Raw genomic sequence first — 27,045 nt, 5'->3', positions numbered from 1 at the left:
AATAAAATATAAAAGCTGAGAAACTGGAAACTCTTGCTTATCAATACAGATACTATGATACAAGTAGTGAAAATGTTTTTAGTCCCTTCAGTTTTATATATATGGGTCAGGCATATATTTATCAACAACAGGAGAAGTTGAAGAAATTTATCTGAGAGGGAAAGAGGGCAAGAGTTAAGTGTGATAAGTTGATCCTTCCAACAGAACAAGGTGGTGTAGGATTAGCAGATTTGAAAGGATATTTTACACAGTTAAGACTCACATACAGAACACAAGCAGAAAGTCATAATTCAAAATGGAAAGGAATAATGTTGATGAAATGGGGGAGTTCAACAAATAAGGACAGTAGGATTTTGGATGCATACTTTTACGGAAAATAAGAACAACTAAACAATATTATGTTCATAAAGCAGCAGAAAGTATTCTATGAACTACACCAGAATGGAAAAAGATTTTTGTCAACAGGGATAACTGCAATTATGGGTACAGAAAACAGGCAAGAGAGGGCTGGAGATTACAGGAGATAACTGGAAAATGATCCAATGTATTGGGAACAAATAACTAGAGAGGGAAATGTAATAGAATGGGATGAGGTCAAGAAGACATTTGAGCTTCAAGCTAGAGACTGCTTCCCCTACCAGGGTCTGGTATCACTGTACAGGCAAAGAGAAAGGGCTAGGGGAATCTTAAATGAAAGACCAGCACTGGTAGAGTTTTTAGTTGAATCTGAACAGTATCTTCTGTTAAAACTGGGATAATTAGTATGGCATATAAAATACTGCATGATAACTATAAGAATCAATCATACGAGGTAAGAAAAGATTTGGAAGAAAAAGATTGAGAAAGCAATTTACACAAGATCATTGCTAGAACATACATATTTCCAAGGATGCAACAAAGTCCAGAAGGTTTAGGGTCTTTGCACAGGTATTTTTACACCCTAAGCAGACTTCAAAGAATTTTTCCTCAGGCAAAGAGCAAATGTTAGAGATGTGATGAGGAAGAAATAGGTAACTGGGAACATATGGTATAGAAGTGTAATTAACTGGCAGATTTTAACAATCCCTACAGACTACCTTGTCAGAAATATTGAGTGAGCAAATGGCTGTAACTAAGAAAATTATTCTTTTGAGTTGGGACACAGGATATGAATTGCCTAGCCATAGTATAGCCTTAAGTTTAATTCTGTTAACTGCCAAAAAGGAATTACTAGAAAATGGAAATCAAAGTATAAAACAACTATATTTGAAGTACTGAATCCTATTATAAATGGGATAAATGAACTGGAAGATAGCCTTATATATAGTAAGGGGAAGGAGTACACTGCATATAAATAAATGGAAACTGTGGGAACAATACCTGGAGAATAATGTTCAAGAGGAGAAGGAGTGAGGTTTAAAGGAAGGCAGGAATTCAGCAATGTCTGTAATACTGGACTGACAAATACAAGGAAAGAAAAGATATGTGATGCATAATGTATGTAAGTGAAAAAATGTTAGTGTGGTTGTTTTCTTTTCTGTTAATGATGTTTGCCTATGTCTTAAGTGATAATTATAGGCTTTTAAAAAACACTACTGCAGCAGTGATCAATATGATGAATTTACGTTTTAGCTCCAAATGGATTGCCCGCTATGAGATAACCAGCTGACCACCTAACCTATGAAGTTAGAGCTGCAAGTCAGACTTGCTGGTTGCTTTTACAAGTCAGTCCTGAGTTTTGGTACCCCTGTATCTGTTTTTATAACAGCACGCTCAAGCTCCACAACAAAATACACAAGGGAATACTGCTTGTAAAAAGCAAATTAAATACTATGTATGGGTACACGGAAGATGTCCTACAACTTTGGAAGTTGGCTGGACATGTCCCATACAGATTAGGCTGCTAAAATACTGATTTAATGATGAACACCCCCCAACTTTTGTTTCTACCAAGCAAACTCACACAGGAAGTGAAGTCATCAACAGAGTAATAAGCAAATACGGGATGTCAGATAATGCAAAACTTGCATGTGAAGACGTACATGCCAGATAAGGTTACAGATCATGAGATGCCTGCATAAGGCCTAGTACTGGCACCAGTCTTGTGTTTCCTATTGAGGCAGTCTGTACAGCTGTCCTGAGTCTCCTCAAAATATGATTCCATGGAAATCAACTGTACGCTCTTATTAGAGTGAAAAAAAGGACTGCATGAGATCTCTGTGCCCTACTTTGGGGAGATTTCCAACATGTGCCTTTGCTCTGAATAGCACAAACATGTTTTGATTTCTCATGATTACTCAAGTAATTTGCATATTTCATGGTCTCACAGCAGAAGTTGTCTGTACCCATGAGAACAAGTTCTATCAGATACTCAACAGCATATATTGACATACATATCTTAGCAGTTTCCCCATAAGCCAAACTAATGCAGGAGTACCCATAAAAGTATCCTCAAAATTAGCTAGAAAGTTTGGGATGACATGGGTGGTAGTTAGAAAGAGATTCTTCTTTTCCAAGTGTTAAGACCAGGTCTTCACTATGGGATTTCAAGGGGCACTTCAGATAATGACGTCATTCACTGTCTGGTTTCAGTTCAAATAATGAGATCATTCACTGTCAGGTTCTGGACATGGTTCCCTATTGACATATCAGCACTTGAAATGTGCATTGCTGGCATTCCAAAAAAAAAAAAGTTTGAAAATGCAGAAGAGGAAATCTCAAACATCATTCTTCTTCTTTAAACTTTTTTGCAGAGGCTAAACCTCTCTGCACCCCTCCCCTCAACTCTAAATTGCCATCTATCAGAGAATAGGGAGTATTCTAAGAACTGGCCATTTCGGACTTAGAATATGCAAGTCCATTTTTTTTTTGTTTTTTTTTTTTTTTTGGCCATTCAGTTATCCATGTTTCAGAACTCACTCTAGTGAGTCTCAGCATTTAATATAGTTACCTCTGGACACTTATTTCAGTGAGAGGTAAAAACACCCTAGGATGCACCTACCTAGATAACTGCTAACAGTGTCAGTGGATAGCAAGTGTGAACTCAACTCAGCAGTTAAAATGAAAAATATGACTAGCAAGAAACACGGTTGCCTCAAGGGTACACTTATCAGGAGGATACTTTAACAGATATCTTGAGTCTGACTTCCTTATTTCCGTCAGTCTGGTAATAACCTTGGATTGCCTGAGGTTCCCTAAAGCCAGTTCCAATGCTGGGCAATTTCAACAACTCCCACCTTCAAGAAGTGATGTAGACAGTAACCTATTCCACTTGTCTCCTACAAGTTACCTGTAGCAGTGCTTAATACTTTGTTCCTTTTCCAAGTATGGTAGTAAAGACAATTCCAGTCTATGGTGTGACTGGTGACCTTACGACTTTCAATATTCTGATACTTAAATACTCTTTTGTGATAGCCAGTGACCAGGATACAGGCTGTGTGACACAAGGCAAAAAGGGTAGTGCTAAAAAAATGTAGCTTAATCTGGATGGTGTCACAAAGTGCACTAGATGGAGGAAAGCATCCATCCAAGAGTGGCTGAGGAAATTCAAAACTGTAGAGAGAAGGCTTTAAATAAACTACCTTCCATTTGTTTCCAAATGCATCTGATATTTACAAGTGTTTAAAAGACTAGCAGATAAATATCTGTGAAGACTTGTTTTGCTCTAATCTTTCACTTAAGTAAGGGATCTAGAAAATTGAGAATTTGCTTCTTTGAGGGCTATAATTTCGGAGCAAGGCTACAGCAGTAGCATGTAATATTGTCGCCTTACTGGTTAGTAAGCTTAGATGGACATTGTGTTCATCTTAATCAGTATTCTTCTTCAGCACATTACCGAATTTATTTATTGCTTTTAAAAAGTCCATTAACTTACTCCTAAAGGTCCATGTAAGAGAAATCTATTTTAAATAACATTTCTGGTAAAGAGCCGATTTAGAACAACAAGTGAGGAAGAAGCACCTTATTGATACAAAACATGATGGCTGCAATGCTTTGTGATGGCAAAAGTACTATAAATGCTTAGTTTATATTCAGAGAATTTCATCTGGTATCTATTCTGTAATATTTTGAAATAGCTATGCATAGGAATTTGTGGAGCATAAACACATAAGCAGGCATGATATATTCTGGCGCCTGAAAACATGTTACAGTACTTTCATTGCTGTGGTGCCTCAATCCCAGTCACCTGGTAGCTTGCTTACTAACCAAGCGGTTACACCGAGACAGACAAGGCATTTTTCAGTCATGAAGGCATGATGCAAAAAGATACAAAATAACAGACAGACACACACGCACACACAAAATAGCATACCAAACAGCAGTAAGTTATTTTCAAGGACAATGTACATGGGAAAAAATTGACAACTGAAAAAAAAAGTCTGTGTGCATTCACATTAAGAATCAAATAATGAAAACTTCTCAGTTTACCATGTTATACAGTAATGAGTACACATCAAAAACTCTACAAGATAAAATCTACATAACATCACAGAAAAAAACCAGAGGGACTAAACAAACTGAAACTGCAAACAGCTAAAAATATTCCAGTACAGAAGACTACATTTATTATGCTTACACTGTAAGTTAGGTAGTACACTGTACTGTGATAGATACATATCAAAAACTATGCAGCTTATAATTCACATACTGCCATAGAAAAACTAATACAGAGGGATAAAAAAACTGCAAATAGCTAAAATGTTCCAATGGACAACACTACATTTATTATACTCTTAGTGCAGGATAAGCATCCAAGTGCCTAATTAAGGTAGCAAATACAGTGCTTGACAAGAAAGAAAGTGAAGTGGGAACAAGCAGTATTCAGACTGGATGAATCCTGCACTTACAAGTGGCTCTTGTTATAAAATGCTGTAAAACTGCTAAGATCACAACAAATTTGTTACAAAAAGGTGTTTCCTTTTCATTGAACAGCATGTACCATGGTAATGCATAGTATAAAGACTGCAGATCAAGAATGAAATCTTAACAAAGGGAAAACTTGAAATCAAGCAAAATATCAAATATCGGGTACCACTATCAAGAAGTTGCATAAAGTACTACTAAACTACGAGTGGAATACTCTTCCTTTTATCAACAGTGCTTGAAACTTGAAGTTGTTGAAGAACTAACATTCAGAATGTTGCAAACTTCTCTCCAAATAAACAGAAAAGCATTTTATAAATACACAGCAGCTTTTTCATTTTTTCTAAATACTGTCCTTTACCTTTCACAACATGCCAAATGTTTAGCCTTCATACACAGTACTAACACAGGAAAGATCTAAATGCTATGAGATAAGGCTTAAATTTGAACTTGTTAAAAACCTTTAACCTAGGCCTTTGAGAATTCTTGCTGACCTACCAGACTGAAATCTAATTAAAAAGTTTAAGGCAGTCTTAAAACTTTGTAGACTTGCAGAACTTACAAAAGACCCTTAACCTTCTGACTTCAGCAACTAATCATTTTCCTAATTCACTTTTTTTACTTCCAGTAAGAAGTGACTCTCTGACCTTACCTGATTAAGAAAACATTATTTCTGAAATAGTATGATTCTTGCTTAAACAGTACAGTCAGAATTGTAAGTCTCCAAGCTCACTGCATTAATTAAAGTAATAAAAAATGGAAATCACTTTACAATACAAAAAATATAATACAGTACAACAATCTTTAGTTTATCTACTTGCCGGAGTCTGGTGACATCAGTATTTTTCTGAAGCAAATCTTCCTCTTTGGCAGTAAGCTGGGCAGACAAATTCTTGCACTTATCATGTAGCCCCTCCATCTGTTTCTTAGCTTCAGTAAAATCATCTTGTAGTGTCTGCAAGCAAAATGACCATATGCAAAAAATGCCTTTGAGTATTTGAAATTCTACTTTCTATAGTTCAATCCAGAAAATAAACTTACCTTAGCAGTAGATGCACAAATAGATCACTGCTGCAGTAGCCTAAGCTATATGAAATGCCTTTTCCAAGGATCACACCAGCAGGCCAGCTGCCAATGCTGTAGGGCACCATCAACGAGCCCTAACCACTGCCCTACACAAATGAAGCAGGGTAAATTTAATGGCTAGGTTGTCAAAACTTCAGAAGGAGGAGGCTAGAGCCAGGTCAAATAGGATTCCAAACTAACAAAAAAATCCATGCCCTAGCATAAACATAGCAAAAATGGGGGGGGGGGGGTGTATAAGAGTCCAGGAGCCCCTGGAGAAAATTTCCTAGTAAAACCTGCTCTGGACTTAGACAAGGAGTCTTGGTTGTAGGTCTTGGTAAATTTGTGTACAGATGACCAAATTGCTGCCTCCACCTCTAGTATATTTCTAGAGTCCACCATTTTCCAAAATGAAACAGAAGTACCTAGAACCCTGGCAGAGTGGGCCGCTGACTTTGCCTAGAAGTGATTTGTTATGGTGAGAATAACAAAAAAACATACTGCTGCCTCTAGTATATTTCGAGCTTATTAACACCCATGTGGTGTGGAATGTCACACCTCTAGCAGCCTATACATAACCACCCATTCCACATCAGTTTCTGAAAAAATCAACTTAAAAAGCATAAGATAAACAACTATAAATATTTTATGAACAATAAGAGCTGCTAAAATTGCTATATGTACAGTTTTATCAGTAAGAAGTATTTTTTACAGTGATGAGTCAGTGCAGTTATAATATAATATAATATAATATAATATAATATAATATAACATAATATAATATAATATAATTTAACATAATATAATACAACATAAAACAAACCCAGGAATAATATTTTTCCTAAACTTTCACAAATGGTCATATCTTGGAAACTGTACAATCTAGGTATATATAGTTACAGTACTTTTGTTATACAGACATAGTCTTTCACATGACAGCAAGAAATTCTACTCTCAAACCATTTTGAGATATTTACAAAAACATGAAAACACGTACCTAATTGTATAATTAGCAATACAAATAACAGTGATTATCTCAATATGTTTAGCCTACAGGGAAATATCAATGAGCATTTTTTTGTTCCACCAGATGGCGTACAATAGTTTGCAAGTCACTTGATTTTTTGGAAGTATCAAGTACATATGGAAATATTGCTTATTTTCATATTACTAACAAACAGCAAGCAATACCTCCCGTATTCAGAAAAGGAAAAACAGAAGCTATAAGCTAGAGTTCACCCTTTTCCAAAATGCCACAAAACAGTAAGCCCCAACTTTGCCTGGACATGGCTTATTGTGGTGAGAACAAAAAACATTGGACTGCTTTTTAGAAATTAGACACTGCTTGCCCCTTTTTCATAACTTCATGCGAACAAACAGGTGATCAGCAATCCTGAAGGTTTTCGTCCTGTCAGTGTAGTATCAGAGTTGCCTGTAGATATCCAAAGTATGTAAAATTCCTTCTCTCTCATTTTTAGTCTCTGTAAAGAAAGAGAAGAGCAGCCTAGCTTAGGGTAAAACTCTGAAACTACGTTATGCATAAAGGAATTTAGGATGTGTTCGCAAAGTAACCCTATCTTTGTGAAAAATGAGATTGGGATGACCTAGCAATCGAACATGTAACCAAGATATTCTTCTTGCAGAGGCCAGAACGGGTCTATATTAAAATAACGAAAATCCATTACATCGAATACCAAAACAGCGACACGTCTTACTCGAACTGCGAAAATACCTAACGCACCAAACCGCGAAATTTAAAATATCAAATGTTCATAGTCGGCCAACCTCACCACCCGCTACATACTACCTACTAACTACTCAAACAAAATAAATAAACCACATACATACACTAACCAAACCCGACTCCTAACCCTAAAGTAAAGCAGCAAAACTCAACTTCTAACCCTACACTAAACCCCACATACACAACTAACGATGCACTACCCTTAACCCCTCCCTAACCCTAAGGTCAGTAACTACGCACACTTCCCCTACGGAGATATACCAAAACAAAATAAATAATACACATAAATATATTTAACAAAACCCTGCTTCTAACACTACACTAAATCTTACACACATTACCTATCTATACATTTACCTTAACCCGCACCCTAACTCTAAGGTCCATAACTATCGCACACTTACCTTATGGAGCTATGCCACAGACAGGCCAAACAAAACACTTCGACATTTTGAATTTCGCAGTTTTGTACGTTCGACGATTACGTATTTCGCACAATACGTGTCGATGATTTCATATTCGTGTAAACGGAGTTTCGACAATCTAATAGGAACTCGGCCAGAACAATTTGTAATACTGGTTTCCAAAGAGAACATCAAATCAGACTCATGAGTAGGTTCAAAAGGAAACCGTTTATTTTTCCAGAATAAAATTAAGATCCAAAGAAGGATGCAATCCCAAAAGTGTCATAGTCAGCAAAGCAGGCAACAGATCCAGTGAAAAAAGGATTTATTTAGGTAAAACACAAAAATAGTTGAGCGCTTCCGTCCATCCCTGGGCTTCTTTAGAACTGACAACTGCTAAAAAAAACCTTGTTTAAACAGACCTTTTGTATGATACTAATTCCAATTAGGCTAAAGCAATTAAATTAAACTAAGTTAATTAGGTAGTGGTGAATGAATGGACCTGCTTACACAAATATATTCACAAAACATTGTGTGAAGTTTTCCTTGTACTTGAAACCAACATTACACCAAATGAAAAAATGTTTTAACAGGTATCCAAACCTCTAAATAAATCATTCAATGAAAATGTCAACACATCCTGCAGCTGTATTCTATCTAAACAAATATAAATCACAGAAAATACAAAATTCATCAGTCTAAAAACAATACTGTTAAAGTTGTTCTACAATTTAGCAGCACTTAGTCTAAGAACAGGCTGAAGAGAAAAACCTCATTGAGACCAGGCTTAGAAACAAACTAATTGAGACCAGGCTTAGAAAACTTAGACAAAAGCTTCTATTTAAACAAGGTTTTTTTTAGCAGTCGTCAGTTCTGAAGAAGTCCAGGGATAAACAAAAGCGCTCAACTATTTTTGTGTTTTACCTCAATAAATACTTTTTCCACTGGATCTGTTGCCTGCATTGCTGACTATGACACTTTTGGGATTACAAGTTTTTTTAGTGTCGTTCGTGTTGCACACTTTCCTGATCCAAAGAAGGAAACACCTTTCTTCTAGGTGAGCAGATATGAAGAAAACCCTTTCAAAAAACTGCTTTACTTGAGGTAATGTAAAAAGGGGGATCTAAAGGCAGACAAGCATATATGGTTAAGAAATTAATCTTGATAGAGGAGCAAGAGAAGACAGGCGATAACTCACATAAATATTGAAGAATCACAGGAGTCTGCACATTAAAAGAGCCTTGGTTTAGTTTGGCACAAACTAGAAAACAGTTTCCACTTACCTATATATAATTTTGTAGTAGCAAGTTTCTTTGCCTCCTTTAACACCTGCTGCAGGTCCTCAGAAAAAAGGTGCTTACAATGTATTCAAATTCTATCACCCAGGCAATCAACTAAGGAAGTTGAAGATTGGGGTGTATCAAACAACCCCTGTCATGATTAAGTCCATTCTGGGAGAAAGCTTGTGGTAATTGCCATTGGACATTTTCAAAAGTAGGGAAACCCACTGTTGCCTTGACCAAAAGGGAGTCACCACAATTATCTTTGGGGAGATCTTTTTTATCTTTAGGAGAACTTTGGTTATCAGAGGAAAGGGTGGAAAAGTAGACAATTTGTCCCCCAGGCCTGAGTAAGAAGTTCTGGAGCACAATTTCTTTGACTGTTGTGGTGGGAGGCAAATAGATCTATATGAGGAGTTCTCCACAGATAAATCAATTCCTGGAAGACCCCTGGGTTCAATTTCTATTTGTGAGGGTCTGTCCTGGTCTTGTTCAGTTTGTAAACAACATTTTGTTATGATGGAATGTAGGTAGGCTGGAGGGACATACTGAGTTGCTACAGCCCAAGCTAACATAGGTAGTCTGCAGTGGGGGTAGCATCTAGTTCTCACCTGTTTGTTTATGTACCACTTTACTGTGGTGTTCTCTGTGAATGTTAGCAGAGGGCCTGGAGTCCAAAGATGGCTTAAAGATTTGAGAACATTTATTAGAGCCATCATTTCTTTGACATGTGTTATTTTGTCTTATTCTAGAGGCTCTGTATTTTCACTCCCTTGGACATAGCTCCCCAAACAAAGTCTGTCACGTCTCTGGTTGCAGAATGAGTGGGGGCTAGAAGGGAGAAGGAAAGACCAAGGCTGAGAAACCATTGATTCATCTACCAGAGTAACTCCCTTTTCACATACCTCAGCATTGAAATTTGAAATAAGAGGGAGTGCCGGTGCTGAATTCAAATTGATATGACAAACCATTGAATCTTCCTCTAAAGACGTCTGTCCAAAGGAATCATGAAAATAGTAGTGGCCATGAAACCTTGAATTTTAAAATATCTATGGCAAATACCAGAGTTTAGTTGTAAAATTTCAGAAATTGCTTTTTGTAAAGTTTCACTGTTCTTGAAGAAAAGCCATCATGAGTTTTGTATTCAAAAGAAATCTCAGCACCACTACCCTGTGGGATGGAATGAGAGAAGATTCCTTTTTGGTCACCTGAAAACCCAGACTGAGAAAAAAATTTATTACTCAAGCCACAGAGTCTTGGTAATCTGCGAGGGAATCTGCAAAAATCAGTTGATCATTTAAATAAGGGAAAATGTGAATGTCCTGTAGCTTGCAATGGGCTATTACAGGAGTCAGGCACTTTATAAACAGTGCTGGGACTTTGTAAACAGTTTTGCAGTTGTAGATAAACCAAAGGGCAATACCAAAAACTGAAAATGTAAACCAGGCACAGAAAAATGTAAAACAAACAGTGTCTGAAATCGTTGATGGCTTGGATACAATGGTAATCCTCTTTTAGATCTTCATTTACTAGAAAACTGAGTGATGGAATGGATTTTTGAATTCTGATGTGAAGGTTTATAAAACAAAGGCCTAGGACAGGTCTCTTCTTTCTATGGCACCAGACAGATTCTTGAACAAAATCTCTTTTTTATCAGGGGGAACAGGTTCTATTACCCCCTTAAGACAGCAATGGATCAAAGATAGAAGGGAACAGGAAAGTCTGACTGAGTGGATATGGAGCAATACCTTGAAATGGAGGAAGGGAATCCCTCTGCCAGTTGTAGCCTTTTAAACTGATTCGCACAACACAAGTATCTGAAGTGATATGGTGCCACAGAGGAAAGTGAAGAGCTAGACTCTGGGATAGTTTTACATGATTGCCATGGTAGGTGGGGGAAAACACCTGAGAAGGCAATATAGCTAGACTGTTTTCTTAGATTATCCCTGGTTCTGAGAGAGATCTTCTTTCTTATTTAAACATCTGCCCTGCCAGTGATTGAATTTTTGCTTCCCCTATGCTTTGTTGGGAATACTTATTCTGTTTCCTGAAAGAGGAACCTGAACTGTGTCAATGGTGCAACAAATGGCACAGTCACCTTTGGTGCAGAAGGTAGTGTGTTCTATTCCCATACCACACTGGTTGCTGACACTGCAGTGCAGCATGAAGGATGTGTTGCACTCCTGTGTGTGACATCCTTTGGATGAGATTTAAAAGTTCCTAAGGCACTTGTCAAAGAACAGGGGAAGTTTCCTGATGCCCTGGCCAAATTTCCCCTAGCATTATAAATACTACTTTGGTTCTTCCTGAAAAAAAGACTACTAGCCTCATGGGAATATCCCAGTAAGCAAAGGATAAATGAATAAAGTTGTGAAACATTTCTATTATATTTTGTAAAGGAGGGTTGAAAAATCTGGGCTGTCTTTTACCATCTTACTGCTGTCTTGGATCACTGGAATTTGTTTGGTGGTGGTTTTGCTGCTGTTCTTAAACCCATAAATTAACTTTCCACTTTCATCAAACCTGTTAAGGACCTCAACAGGGGAAAAGCCAAATAACACTTGTGTATACAGAGGAGCATTAAGGATCTCGGCTTTGACATCCTCTTCTGAGAATGTAGCCAGGCAAATCTTCTCATCAAAGAGCCAATGGCAACCACTCTAGACACACCATTAGCAGTGTCACATGCACATTTTGGTTACCTGAAACACACACAATACTATACAATTCAGAAATGCTTTTGGAGATCACCAATTAATTTTCTTATACTGTCACAAGAAGCAAACAGAAGTGTTGACATCTGAGCCTGATAATTTACTATTCTGAGGGTCAAGGTGGAAGGAGAATATTTTTTTCCTAAAACCTATCAAAGGCTTTTCCCAGTTTCTCAGAATTGATAGGGCAAGCCGTCATAAGGAGTTTGGCAGAAGCTGACATGGTGTTAAAGGGAAATTTGTGAGACTGGAGCACTTTATGCAACTTATCAAACTTTCTTGGAGCAGGTGACCCTTGTTGGACAAACTAACGGCTGCCAAAAACATCCTCTAAGGCTGGCAACACAGGAGGGACAGCTACAGACTGAGAAAAAACAAATCACATCGTTTGTTGAGATTTTGGCATTTCTTTTTGTTCCCACTGAAATGATTCCTTCATTCTGGCAACAGTATCAAAAAAAGCCAACTCTTCAGGAAGGGAATCTAAATAAAAATGTTTCTCAGAGTCAGATTTTCATTTCTGTGGAGAAGGAACTCGAGAAACACAAGTCCAAGCCTAATTCCTGTCCTTCATATTGGGAATCAGTATGAGGGGGGTTAAAATGTATTGTTTTTTTCCTATGAGAAGATTCAGTATTTAAAAAAAAAACTGAAAGGCTCTAAATACACCCTTAGCAAAGCTCAGCCAATTATCCTTATCTACTTTAGGAGATAAAAACGCCAAGTTTTTTTTTTTGGGGGGGGGGGTGGCATAAAAGACTGACAAAGGATGGGTCCCCTTCCATGGGAATGAAATTTCTCACAGCAGCTTAACAAATGAACATCCACCTGGCTGTTCTCCGATACCAGGAAGGGTGTCTCTCCATTACCCAAAAAGGGAAGCTGAACAGCAACAGAGGGCTGCCTCCTGGCCCTTAATGATTTCCTGGAAAGCACCACCACAGAGACTGAAAGAGATAAGTGGTCTGAGGAACAACTAATGGCCATAGTGGAGTCACCCATTGGCACCCGAGAAGAAGTCAAAGCAAAGACCAAAGCCTCATATATAACTTTTTTAATTACTGCTTGGGGAGGGATCAACAGTGTTATAGGGACCCAGATCTGTGTCAAGCCACTAAGGTAGTCTGACAGGCAAACAGCACAGCCTAGAAGAGTTAGTGTGGCCTTCTGACTGGAAAAAATATGCGCTTAATGGATAACCTTAATTTTAAGTTAGGTAATGCCTGTGGGTGCTACTGTTGATTTGAGGCAGTTCTTCCTATTAGGAGGGTTAAACTTTATTTTTTGAAGATGTATATAGTTTTGTGTGTTTGTGCGAAGTTAATAGGTTATGGGGTATTCTAAAAATTTATTTAGTTTTATGTTGGAGGGCTTTCATTTAAACAAAATGCCTTGAAAAATGTGACATAGGTTCAAATAGACATGACAAGAAACAGCTGTATAAAGATCAACCTGCCAAAAATTACATTTTGGAATGTACATTGCCTTATAAGTATAGACAAAAAAGCAAAGTGCACTAAATGACATTAAGATATGCAGAGTGCAAATAGCAATCCTGCAGGAGACACACTTGGATATAAATCAGCATGTGAATTTGATAAAAAAAGGATTTCAGCAGAATATCACAGACAAAGGAAAAGGGGAATAATTATACTAATTGCTAGAGGTGCTCCAACAGTAATAGAAGAGGGAAAAAAAGATAATAGCTGAACCAAAGATTAGTGGTGTACAAACAGGACACAATAAAGAAACATATTAATCAATGAAGTCCTAAAACACCACTTTAAACTTGTAATCGGGTCACCCCAAAATGTATTAAAAAACAAATAAATCCAATAGACACATTAGAGCATATTAAAAGTAGTTTTATTAAATACCAGTTAAACCAAACACTGAGTTGAGCACTTTTTCCCATGATAGACTTCTTCAGAACTAATTTAATGATCATATCCACAATTATTTTTTTTTTTATAAAATCTTCTTTCATAATACTACAAGCCCCACTTATAAAATACTTTCAACAATATGCTTATACACATTTAAAGGTATAGTGTGGCTACCTGATTAATATGACAAACACACAAGCGTATTCAAATCTTGAGCAGATTTAAGTACATCTAAAACAACTATACACAATACTAAACACTATGAAATAGATTTAATGTTTCTACTCCATTAAAATATTTTTATAAAAAAATCATGAAAACGAACTATAAACCAAGTTGATTCATAGGAAAATTAATTACAACTTAAAAGCTCTTAATTTTTGTAGAGATGTAATTCAAATATGATCATTTAGTCCCTGGTTAACTGCCAGCATAGCTCTCTATACTCCAGTCTGTCTTCCCATTGACCTCACCTAGGATCCCTTACAATTTGTTAACTTGCTTTTTTACAAGTCCTTGTATGTTTAGCTAAAGCATTAGTTTCAACATCTTTTTTAATGTTAGGTTTCAAGACCCTAATACTTGCAACAAAACTTGTCTCTTTTAATATATACCTTTCTTCAGCTGTTAAGTTGTCAAACTTAGACCTTGATTGTTCAACTAAAGATGAAAATTCAACTTTACAAATTCTCTCAACGGTGTAGGTCAGAGGGGGAATGAATCTACCTGTTTTTTTTTTTTTTTTTTTTTTTTTTGAGAACAGGGCATGTTATCAATTTTCTTATGCTTATATCAAAAAACAACTTTAAATTAAATTACCTGGTAAGCAACCTTAATTAAATTAACAACTTGGCAATATTGATTTTAAAATTAGAAACAAAGGAAAATCCTTTCTTTAATAAAGAAAACTGTCCAGAATGAAGTTCGTTATTACTAAAATTAAAAATCATGAAGTCTCATTCCAGACTCTGTGGTTCACTCGTGTCAGGAAAGGAGGCAGAAATCCATATCTCAACCTGTTCATGTTTCAAATCCTCCCCCTGCCTCTGTCTTTCTAATTCTGTACTGCAGGGGGGTCATCGTTGTATCGATACACCAAGGTAACTTTCATCTGATCAACCAGTCTCTTTGACCTCCTCACTGGCAACTGATCTAAAAAGAATTATCATCATCATCATTCTTCATAGGGCTAGTAATCAAATTAAGATTGTTACTGTTGCCTTTAAAAAAGGCCCCTTCCCTGTTTGTCTGAGTTTTATGCAGTCTGTACTGATTTGCACTGCAAGTATACATTGACAAAGGGCAAATTTTACAGGACTCCTGGCATTTATTGGAAATTTTGAACAGGATCCCCTTTAAGAACAGTGTTGTTTTTGTGGCTATAGATGTTGTGAATGTATTTCCTGTCATCCACCACCAAGAGGGATGCCAGTTCTTTTTTAAAGCCCTCACAGAATATATGATGCTTAGCAATACTAAGGTTAAAGTTATTATTGAGTTTATAGAAATTGTTTTGCACAACAATTTTTTTGAGGGTGTGTACCCATTTATGAGAACTTAGTACTAGCCGAATGGGAAAAACAGTTTGCTTTTACTTCTCCATTTTGTTGATAAAATACTATTTTATTTTCGATTTATGGATGACATATTAATTTTGGGGAAGGGTGATGTGGAGATTTTACCGCAATTTTGTTTATTTGAGTAATGCTACTTCATTCCCAAGTTAACTTTTATATAGGACTCTGACCAGATTGATCATTTGGATATTATGTTATATAAGAATGAAAGGGAGAAGTCATTTTATTCCACTATTTTCCATAAAAAAACTTATTCCAACTCATTTTTTCATTTTGGTCATTGTCACCCCTTGATTCAGAAGAGGGGTACAGTTAAGGAGCAGATGGTGCAGCTTTCCAGGTTGATCAGTAGTGAAAGGCTATTTCTCGAAGAAATTGGTAAACTGATCAACATGTTTTTGGACGGGGTTACCCTTTAAAGATATTACAAAATATCAAACGTGAGGTGGTTGAAAGTAGGAAAGTTAGATTTACATCATTTTTAAAAATGGAAAGCACACAATACAAGGCTGATACCCCCAAGTATAATGTAACTTTACCAGTGGGGAAAAGAAGGGGGCAATGATTGTTCCCTTTAACAGGGATGCCTCGAAGGTGGTTGGGGCTCTCAGGGAAAACCTGGAGCCTGGTTTTTACCCCAGATATGAAAGGTAGTCCTGGTGTTACCAAACTGGTTACTTACAGTAGAGGTAAGAATATAACGTAAAATGTGGAGAATAAGTTGGCACTTTCCAAACATATTTTTAAATCAAAAATGTTGAAATGTGGAATGTGCAATCTGTGTATATTAATGATGGACTATATGCTTCAGTGGTGGTGTTTGATAGGTTTTTGTCATTCCCAGGATGTTGTAATTGTACTACTAAAAATGTGGTTTATTTGGCAACACGTATGACGTATCATAAGTTCATAGATTAGTACTAAGCTAACTGCCCTTGCGAGCCATTTTAAGCCTAGCCAATTATCCCTTGTGAGACTCAAACCCTGCACCTTGTGTTTGTTAGGCAAAAGTCTTAACCATTAGGCCACCCTCCCAACCCTATAGAGTTTTGATAAACTCTATAGCAGAGGGTCTATAAACTAAATCTGTATCCAAAGCTAAATTAAAAATCTCACTCTTAATATAGTACAGTTTTGTACCTACCATAAATGTAGATGTTTGAGTGTTCACACTGCTGCAGTCATTACACTTGGGTTATCCTGCCATCAGGCGGTCCAGCAGTCAGCCTGAGTTCCAAAGTCTTGGTCTGGTGTCGGTTGCTGTCGCTTCTTCCCTGCCTGACATCAGTGCGCCAGGGGTATATAAGTTGCATCCGACGCCATTTTCTTCAGTTTTTCTTGCCCCAGATGTCAGGTGCCCCCGAGTAGGTAGGCAATACATATTGCTAATCAAAAATATACAGTGAAAACCATACCTTCAGTTACCAGCAAATACACCCCAAAGGTTGTGTAGGATAGAAAGGTATAGATAAGTCCAGCTAGTTCAGAGGGGATGGAGGGAGGGTAACCTGGACTGCAGCAGTGTGAACACTCGAACATCTACATTTATGGTAGGTACAAAACTGTACTATGTTCATCGTGTTACACTGCTGCAGTCATTACACTTGGGTAGAATCCCAAAGCTGAGGTTGGGTGGCTGGTCTATAAAGAGTTAGGATTGGCTATGAGGCCCTGCAGAACTGCAGTGGCAAATCCTGCTCTGGATTTAGAGTAAAGAGGCAGGTGGTAATGCTTGGTAAAGGTGTGCACTGAACTCCAAGTTGCAGCCTCCAAAATTTCTTTGGTAGGTACTCCTCTGAGAAAGGCTGTTGAAGTGGCTGTTGCCCTGGTGGAATGTGGCCTAATCTTATTTGGGACTGATTGTCCATGCTGTGTGTAGCAGTACCGAATACAGTGTCCTATCCTTTTGGATATAGTCTGCTTTGAGATAGCCTTGCCCTGTGATCCTGCAGCATATGCTACAAACAGTTGCTCAGTTTTCCTGAAAGCCTTTGTTTTGTCCAAGTAGAAGCGTAGCTGCCTGTGTATGTCCAAAGAATGCAGAAGGTTCTCCCCTTTATTCTGGGGGTTTGGAAAAAAGTTGGCAAATGGATGGTTTGGTTAAGAGCCACAATAGATAAAGGTAGGGTTTGTCCTTAAAGATACCCTGTCCTGATGAAAAATTATAAAAGGTTCCACTGCCATTAATGCCTGTAGCTCTGAGACTCTTCGTGCTGAAGTTACTGCCAGGAGCAGAGCTGTTTTCCATGATAAAAATTTTAGATCGGCTGTATTGGCTGGCTCAAAAGGTGATAGGGTTAGTGTTTCCAAAATGAAATTGAGGTCCCAAGTTGGTGTTGGTGCTCTCCGGGGCAGTCTTATGTTTTTAGCCCCTCTGAGGTACTGCTTTAGCAAGGGATGAGAGAATAAAGGAGGATCCGTGTTGTAATGTGCTGAAATGGCAGAGGCGTGGATCTTAATTGATGAGAAGGATAGGCCTCTGTCCAGCAATTCAGTTAAGTATTGTAAAATCTGAGGAATGTTTGGAACCAGAGGGTCAAGGCTTTGAGCCTGGTTCCAGGCGCAGAATCTCTTCCATTTTTCTGAGTAAGCTTTCCTGGTGCTAGGCCTCCTGGCCTTCAACATGACATCCATAACAGCTTTAGAGAGAGGTGTTGCCTGTTTGACTAATGTATCTGCCATGCAGCGAAGTTTAGTGTCTTGAGCTGACCGTGCAGGATCTGATAGTTTTGCTGAGTCAGAAGGTGTGGAATTTGAGGCAAAATCCATGGTGGGCCTTGAGCCAAGTTCTTTAAGATAGGGTACCAGTGCTGGCATGGCCAGTCTGGAGCAATCAGGATCATGTTTTTTCTTGTCTGGCTTTTAGGAGTACCTTTGAAAGGAGAGGCAGTGGCGGGAAGACATAAACTTTTAGGTTTTTCCAGCTGAATAGAAGAGCATCCACTTTCCATGCTTGTTTGTGATAAGTCCTTGTGCAGAATTTTTGTAGTTGGCAATTCAGTGGGGAGGCAAAAAGATCTATGTCTGGGCATCTCCACTTTTGCGTTACCATGCTGAAGATTTGTGGATTCAATTTCCATTCGTGAGGGTCCATGATATTTCTGCTTAGATCGTCTGCCAGAGTATTTTTCTTTCCTGGCAGGAATTGTGCTTGCAGGTGAACTTGATACGTTAGAGCTGTGTTCCACAAGGTCATGGCTTGCCTGCATAGGGAATAAGAATGAGTGCCCCCTTGCTTGTTTATGTACCACATTATTGTGGTGTTGTCTGTCTTTAGTAGTAATTGTCCTGGATGTAGAAGGTCCTTGAAAGCTGTTAGGGCATTTTGAACAGCCAACATCTCTTTTTGATTGATGTGAAGATGCATCTGGTCTGTGGTCCACTTGCCCTGAATGCATTTTCCTGCCATGTGTGCTCCCCACGCGTAATCCGAAGCATCTGTTGTTAGAGTATGCCTGGCTGTTGGTTGAGTAAAAGGATGACCCTTGTTTAGGTGACATGCCTGTGCTCACCATCGAAACTCCTGTTGTAGGCAGGGAATAAGTGGTATTACTGCTTCTAAACCGTGAGAGTGTTGAATCCAAAAACTTTTCAGGTACCATTGTAATTTCCTCATATGCAGTCTGGCATATGGTATTAGTAGTATACAGGATGCCATGAATCCCAGGGCCTGCAGAATTTTTCTTGCAGGGAGATGGGACTTTCTTGCCAGCAATTGAAAATATTGAGTTAGTTGAACTTGTTTGTCTGGCGTGAGGTAAGCCATCAGGGCCGTTGTATTTAAGCTGGCACCCAGGAATATAATCTGTTGCGAGGGCACTAGTTTTGACTTCTTTTCATTTACTGTGTACCCTAGAGAAATTAGCAACCTTTTTACAAACGCCAGATGCTGTAGAAGAATGTCCTTTGTCTCTGCTTGAATGAGGCAGTCGTCCAGGTATGGATATATCTGAATTCCTTTTTGTCTGCAAAATACAATTACTGGTGCCAGGCACTTTGTGAAGACCCTGGGCGCAATAGATAAGCCAAAGGGCAGTGCAGAGAATTGGTAGTGCATTGTACCAGCTTTGAATCTGAGGTATCTTCTGCAATTTTGTCTGATGGGGACATGCAGGTATGCCTCTTTGAGGTCCAGAGTAACAAGCCAAGCCTTCTTGCCCAGCATGGGTAGAAGCTGCTGTAATGTCAACATTTTGAATTTCGGAATATCCAGGTAAATATTCAGAATTGAAAGATCTAGTATGAGCCTCCAGGCCTTGTCCTTTCTGGGGACCAGGAAGAGTCTTGAGTAAAATCCTTGTCCTTGTTCCTGTTGTGGTACTTTTTGAATACCTCTCATGTCCATGAGGGCTGAAATTTGTTTTTGTGCCTCTGCTCATTGATTTTGTGTCAGGTCTGGCATTCCTTTTAACCTTGGTAAAGTATGAATGTGGAATCTGTAACCTTGAGACACAATATTCAGGACCAATTTGTCTTGGGTAATTGTTTGCCAGTTTTGAGAAAAAAATGTTAGTTTTCCCCCTAAGGGGGCTTCCAGAAGGGACGTGCTTGGCGTACGAAGGGGAAAGTCATTGTGACTGTTTCCTGTAAGGTTGAGACTTGTCCTCACCACCTTTTGGGGTTGAGGTGCCCAACTGTCATTGTCTGTTTGAGCCTTGGGGTTGAGATCTGCCTCTTGGGCATCTGTATCTGCCTCTCTGTGGCCTGTCTGACACTGGAAAGGACCAATTCTTTGTTAGCCAATTTCTGCTAAACCGAGGTGGCTGTACCTGTAAGAAATCCTTGACTGTTTGCATAGATTTAGCTTTATCCTCCATTTTCTTTAACACCTCTTCTGCCTTAACACCAAACAAAGTATCATGCTGTAAAGGAGCATCCAATAATTTTGCCTTAACATGATCAGGTAAACTTTGTTCTTTTAACCAAGCATGTCTTCGAATCACAGAACCTGTAACAACGGCTCTACAAGAGGCCTCTAAAGAATCAAAACCACATTGCAGAGTATGTTTTCCCACCTGTTCAACTGCATGCAATAAATCCTGCATTTCTTTGCAATCAGGAGTTTCTCAGCTTGCAAGCATTTTCTGTTTTAACTGAGCCATTAAATATTGTTGGTACTTAAGCATGTGAAACTGGCAATTTAAAGCTCTTACTGCTAAAGTTGCAGAAGTGTATACTTTCTTCCCCCATCTATCCAAAGCTCTGGAATCTCTATCAGAGGGTAATGGATTTTTTGCAATGGAAGCCTTAATCCCCTTTGGACCCTGGGAAATAGTTTCTGGATCAGCAGAAGGGTTTTTGTAAAGAAACTTGTGAGAGTCAGGGACTCTATAATAGCTATCTGGCTTGGCAGGAGCAGGGGGCAAAGAGTCAGGAGATAAACTGGATTCAGAGAACACATCGTCCACAATATCTAGCACAGGCGGAATAGCCAGGGACCTGTGTTGAGGCAATAAGAGGAAATCCCTGAGCCTTTTCTTGGATTCTGAATAATCCTGGCTTTCCCAATGGAAATGCTCCCTCATGGTATGTAAAGTTTCCCCAAAAGAATAATCCTCAGGAGGAGAGGCTGAAGGGATAGATTCTTCAGCATCAGAGTCCTCATGGGGGGGAGAGTATCCCTGGTCTGAAGAGGAATTAGAGGAAATGGAAACCTGATCAGAGGAGTCATAGTCTGTTTCCTGCCTATGCCTTTTCTCAGGAGGGGGATGAGAACCCCTGATTAGAGTTATGAGGTCTTCGGCCATTTTAAGCATCTGTTTCTTAGGCATGGAGGACTGCTCAGGAGAATGCTGTACTTGTTTCTTTTGTTTCTTTGTCTTTAATGGTACCTTTGTCTTGGCTGTTGTTTTAATGGTAAGTTGTGAAGGTCTGAAAACACCCTCAGAAGCCAATGCCTGCTCAGTGGCTCTGAACCCATCTGAGGGATGAGTTTCTGTAGGCCCAATACCTTGAGTTTCCAGAGGCCTAGATGTCTCCACGTGGGAGACGGCAGTGGCCTATGACTCTGAGGTAGCGGGTGTCAGGGGCTGCGAAAGCACCTCACTGAGAACCTGAATTGTCTGTGGACATCAAAGGTATGGCAAATCATCTCTCTCTCATTTTTAGGTTAAGGAAAGAAAATGTGAAGTTGGATAGTTTGACTTAAATTAAACCCAGATACCACTTTAGGCAGAAAGACAACCAGAGGGTTGAAGGACAGGACTCACGAGCATCTATATGATATAAAATGGAAGAGGATGTCAAATGCTTTATATAGACGTGCTACTGGTGTAATGATTATATATTTTTTTTGTTGATAAGGTGGTACTACAGGAGACTGGTGGTGACTGGGACAGTTTTTTGGGATATAAAGAACTGGTATGACTATATTTCTCCACTCTGAAAAGAAAAGTCATATGTCCGCCTTAAGGCAAAAAAAGCATAATGTAATTTGGCAGCCTGACACACTCTAATAACCATGTAGACTATCATGCTGCCTATCAGTACAGGATTATATCTCAGTTTAAAGTTTAACATATCATAGTACTTCTGTACTTCAGATTTGGACATGCAGATATAACTTGCACTCAAGCTATACAGTTCAGTACAGAGGTAGAGGAATAGTTGCATGCTGAATTTCTTATTGCCAAATCACTATGCTTGGTAATGTTTTCCCTGTTTTCTATCATGTTTCAAATGCTAGAAAAGTACACTTGTGTAAGAAAACTTAACACAAAGTAAATTTTCAAATGGATCACTATTGCAGTTGCCTAAGCTATACGAGATGTCTTGCCTAGGAGCGGCTGATCAGCTTCTAAAGCTTTAGGACATTTTCAATGTGCTCTAGCCACTGAACAGCTTGATGACAGCAGTACAAAAATCAATAGCTAGGGCACCAAAACTTCACAGCTTTCTTGCCTCAGAACTAGGAGGTTAGAACCCTGTCATATTGGAACAGTAATAATAAAAAAAAAAACATCTGGGCATAAAAATAGCAATAAAAAAGAGGCAGACGGAGGGAGGGCACATCTACTGCAACAATGATCCAGGGCTTATCTAAATAATCCCATCTTGGTTTGTGATTTATTGATCTTTGTTGTTAAAAAGAGGTGCTACCACAAACAATAGTGAGGAATTCCAGCTTTTGTTTGACTAACTTTTACTGTCAGAGTGACAGCCTTACTGTACCTTAATTTAATACTTGGTTGTATATTGTTGTGTGATTTTTCTCACAGAAGTGGATTTAAGTTTCTTTGAATTCTGTGGTAACTGATTCTGACTATTCTTTACTATGAGAATTTTTTATTCATTTGAATGACTCTGATTATGGATTCTTTGAATGAATATGCCTTTAATCATTTGCTTAAGCATAAAAAATCTTGTAGAGTGTAAAAAATACTAAGTATATTTAAAGTTAATACCCGATAACACTGTTGATCTGTGATCCTCATGGCAAAAGTTGGATGATTTGCTTATCATTATTAGCATTAAATCAAGACTTCCTGATGACAATTACACTCGTGCAATTGGCACAGCTTGGAGAACTGTTGTTACATATTTATCTCATCAGTCTAGTCATTAATATACTGAAAGGCAAAAAGCAAAGAGAGCACATTTAGGAAAGGATGGGTCTTACTGTCTGTAAAGATTACTGAACCCCTACAAAACAAGATAATGCCACTGACAACTTTGAAATTCTGGATAAAAGTGTTCAGTGATCTGGGGATTCAGAGCAAACAGAAAGAAACAAAAAGAAAGAAAGGAAGTTGTTCCAAACAGATAACATGGAAGAAAAAAAACTGATAAATGTCCGTAAAGCAAAGAACATGCATATTAAAATGGATACTGCTTTGTTATGTAACACAGATTGCAGGGAATAACATTTTTTCTATAAAAAAAACCCTTCAGTCTACAGAAAAAGTTATCACTTTTTCAAAAAAAGAGAAGGTAGAAAAAAATGAGGCAAGGGGCAGATGAAAAGGAAGAAATCATAACTGAATGTGGAAGGATAGAAGAACATTACTGTAAGAAAAAAAGATGAGAAAGACAGATGTTGACAACATGGCTCAAGCTGTGGATGTAGAAAGCCAAATGGATGATAATTGTAAGCTTGCAAATGTAAAAAGCAATGAAAACAGTGGGATTAATAAGACTAACGGTGATGAAGAGCATTCCTTTGCAACAATTAATACAGCAGATATTACTGAATTAGAAGTAGAAAATTCTTCAGATGTGGTCAGAAAAGTCAATCTTGTAATTGGAGATTCAATCATTAGAGGAACTGACACTGACCTATGCAGCGAAGGTAATGAATGTCAAAGTTTTATGCTTGCCTGGAGCTAAAATAGAAGATGTGAGGTAGGCCTTACATCTTAATGTAATACAAATCTGCTTTTATTCATATTAATACAAACAATCTCATCCGCAAAGATGGTCTGTTAGTAGGGAACTTGCACCCCTCTTACATAGCATAGTGTTAGAATGTATTTTTCACAAATTACTTAAAGAAAGGATAGCCATACGACTGTGAATGAAAACATTTTCTAGGTAAATACCTACATGAAAAAACATCCCATTTTAAAAAATGGAAATCTGTAGAGCATATGAGCCTAATTTTAGGCACACATGTTCAGACATAACAGCGCACACTTGTCAATATCAGGGAAGAGAATTTTTCTAGCAGATATTTTACAATATTCGAAAACACAAGGCAGGATTTTTGCCAGCTCAATAATTTAACAGTTCACAGAAAGCAACATTTGATGCATTTTTGATGGTTGTTAATGCCAGAAGCATTAATAATAATGTTTTTTTTTTAAATGGAAAATTTGCTACATTCCCACAAGATTGTTGGAAACGTGGTTAAGGAGCAATGACTGGAAATCAGATCTGTCAGGGTATAAATGTTTTTATTGTAACAGACATTTTAACAAAAAAATCAGGTGGAGGTGTTATGATGGTGATCAAAGATAGTTGTGAGACCTGTGATTATTACATATCCAATGGCGACATCAGTACATTGTGCAACTGTGACAATAAAGAAAACCCTGGAACATAGAGCAATTGTTGGAGTGTACAGACCACCAAAGTCAAGTACAGATGACCTACAGGAATTCATACATTTCTTGGATGAAACACAAGAGCGAAGCATAATAGTTGCTGAGGACTTAAATTTACCAGAAACTGACTGGAATAATACTGATTCAACAGCATTAGAAAGGAAATTACTCACAATGTTTGTTTAAGAACAATTGCTTCAGATTGAAAAAAACAAAACACTACCAGGGAATGGAACATACTGTACCAGACATTGTTTGTGCTCACAAAGAAACTACTGTTACTTCAAGTAAAGTTTTACCACCGTTCATGTGCAGTGATCATGGGGTTATAAAGGTTAATTTGTTACAAGATAATTCTACCAGCCGGAAATCTAAGCCAATGCACAGAAGACTAAGAACACATTATATGGAAGCAAAACAGTCACTTGGAGTGATGGGTTCAGTGGAAAAACTGCAGAAGGAACGTGGAAAGATTTGAAAGAGAAACTGAATGCAGAAAAATAAAAAAAAATGTTTAACATCAAGATCTAAGCATACAAAGTCAGGATGATATATTTCCGCAAGAATGATTAAGGTGAGATACAAAAATATAATAAATGGAAAGCAGTTTGAACTACAGCTTTAAAAACTGAAATAAACAATCTGTACAAACAAATTAAGGATAGTGTGAGACAAGATCAAGAAAAAATTGAAGAAAATATATATAAAGATACTGAGCATAACAGGAAAAAGAAGTTATGTCTGACCATAACGTTTCATCTGTATTGTTGATCCTCGTTCAGTCATTACATATGGGTATCGGTTCCGACCTTGGAACCGAACCAGCCATCTTCCAAGCTCACGTCAGCTACAAACTCTAGAGCTAAAATCTTACCCAAAATTCCCCTCTTCCTGTTACCTCAGATTGAGTTTGCAAGTCAAAAGAAGGTAGAGGCTACCTCTGGTCAAATGACCTAAAAGAACAGGATGGTGAGATCCACTATAAGCCATAGGAGGGGGAAGGAGGGAGGGTCGTAATGACTGAACGAGGATCAACAATACGGATGGAACGTTATGGTAAGACATAACTTCTTTATCTGATATTGTTAATCCTCGTTCATTCCTTACATATGGGACAGAGTGCCCAGCTACCTCTATTACTGGGAGGCTCTCATGGAAGGACATTCCTGAGCACCATAGAACCAAAAGATGCTCTTCCCCTGGAGGCCAAATCCAATTTGTAATGATTGATGAAGGTATGAGGCGTAGCCCAAGTTGCAGCTGCACAGATGTCATGTAAAGAAGCTCTAGCATGGAGGGCAGCAGAAGTTGCCACCGACTTAGTAGTAGTGGTAGTAGGCAATGGAATATTACATTGTGTATAAATGAAGGTCACAGGGTCTTTCAACCATCTAGCCAATGTGACCTTAGCAACAGCACATCCTAATCTAGGTCCAGAATAGGCCAAAAATAACTGGTCTGATTTACGAAAGGCCTTAGTCCTGTTCAAGTAGAAGTGAATTTGCCTGTGAATATCTAGGGTATGTAGGCAATACTCTCCTTTGTTTGAATGATTGGGGAAGAAAACTGGCAATTTAATGGTTTGATTAATGGACATTTCAGAGATCACTTTTGACAGAAATGAAGGATTAGTTATCAAAGACACTATCTCTATGAAAAATCAAGTATGGACTCTTGATGCATAAGGCCTGAAGCTCAGAGATACGTCTGGCAGAAGTAATGGCGACCAAAAACAAGGCTTTCCATGACAAATATTTGAGATCGCAAGAAGAAGCTGGTTCAATAGGTGGCATTGTCAGAGCTTGTAGAACTAATGACAGGTCCCATGGTTGAATAGGTTCTCTAAAAGGGTGCTTCAGATGATTCACACCTTTTATGAAGGTCTTGCATAATTTGTGTGACATAAGAGAGGCATCTTGGACACCCTCATGGAAATCAGATATTGCAGCCAAATGAACTCTAATGGTAGAGGTAGATAGACCCGATTGAAATAGGTCGGCCAGATACTCTAGTATTATCGACACCGGTGCTGAGAAGGGATCTACTTGTTTTTCTTTCAGCCAACAGGTAAATCTTTTCCACTTGCTTAGATAAGTAATTCTAGTGGAAGACTATGAGATGCAATAAGAATGTCCCGTACCGGTAAAGAAAGATCATTCTGCCTGGCAATCAAGGGAATTGGAGGAGCCAAACTGTGAGCTTCAGGCTGTCCAAGTTGGGATGAATCAGGTTCTGCGGATGTGAAACCAACCCCGGGGTTGGATGGAGAATCCATGTTTGATCTAGCAGGTGAGGCCAAAGGAAGGGGAACCAAATTTGACGAGGCCAATATGGTGCTATGAGGATCACCTTGCTCTTCAACCGACGGGCTTTCTTCAGAAATTGGGGAATGAGGGGGAGAAGTGGGACTGCATAAAGAACACCCGAGGGCCAATCGTGGACTAGAGCGTCCCTGGGTGACTGTCCCGGAGAGGGAATCAGGGTGAAGTATT

The 27,045-nt window shown here is 38.4% G+C and overlaps 1 protein-coding gene across 1 annotated transcript in view; it reads right to left on the bottom strand.

Annotated features, from left to right (window-relative positions):
- The window catches only part of CNTLN (centlein), a 3,122,808-nt gene that overhangs the window by 2,580,536 nt on the left and 515,227 nt on the right, over positions 1–27,045 (bottom strand). Inside the window, exon 6 of the mRNA XM_044061293.1 lies at positions 5,664–5,797. Within this exon, the coding sequence (XP_043917228.1) occupies positions 5,664–5,797 (134 nt within the window). The remainder of the gene's footprint in view (positions 1–5,663; positions 5,798–27,045) is intronic.

Source organism: Protopterus annectens, chromosome 2.part0 (assembly GCF_019279795.1).
Source record: "Protopterus annectens isolate FY-2018-M chromosome 2.part0, PAN1.0, whole genome shotgun sequence".
In the NCBI taxonomy this organism is placed as follows: Eukaryota; Metazoa; Chordata; order Ceratodontiformes; family Protopteridae; genus Protopterus; species Protopterus annectens.
This window is presented reverse-complemented; position numbering and strand designations above follow the sequence as displayed.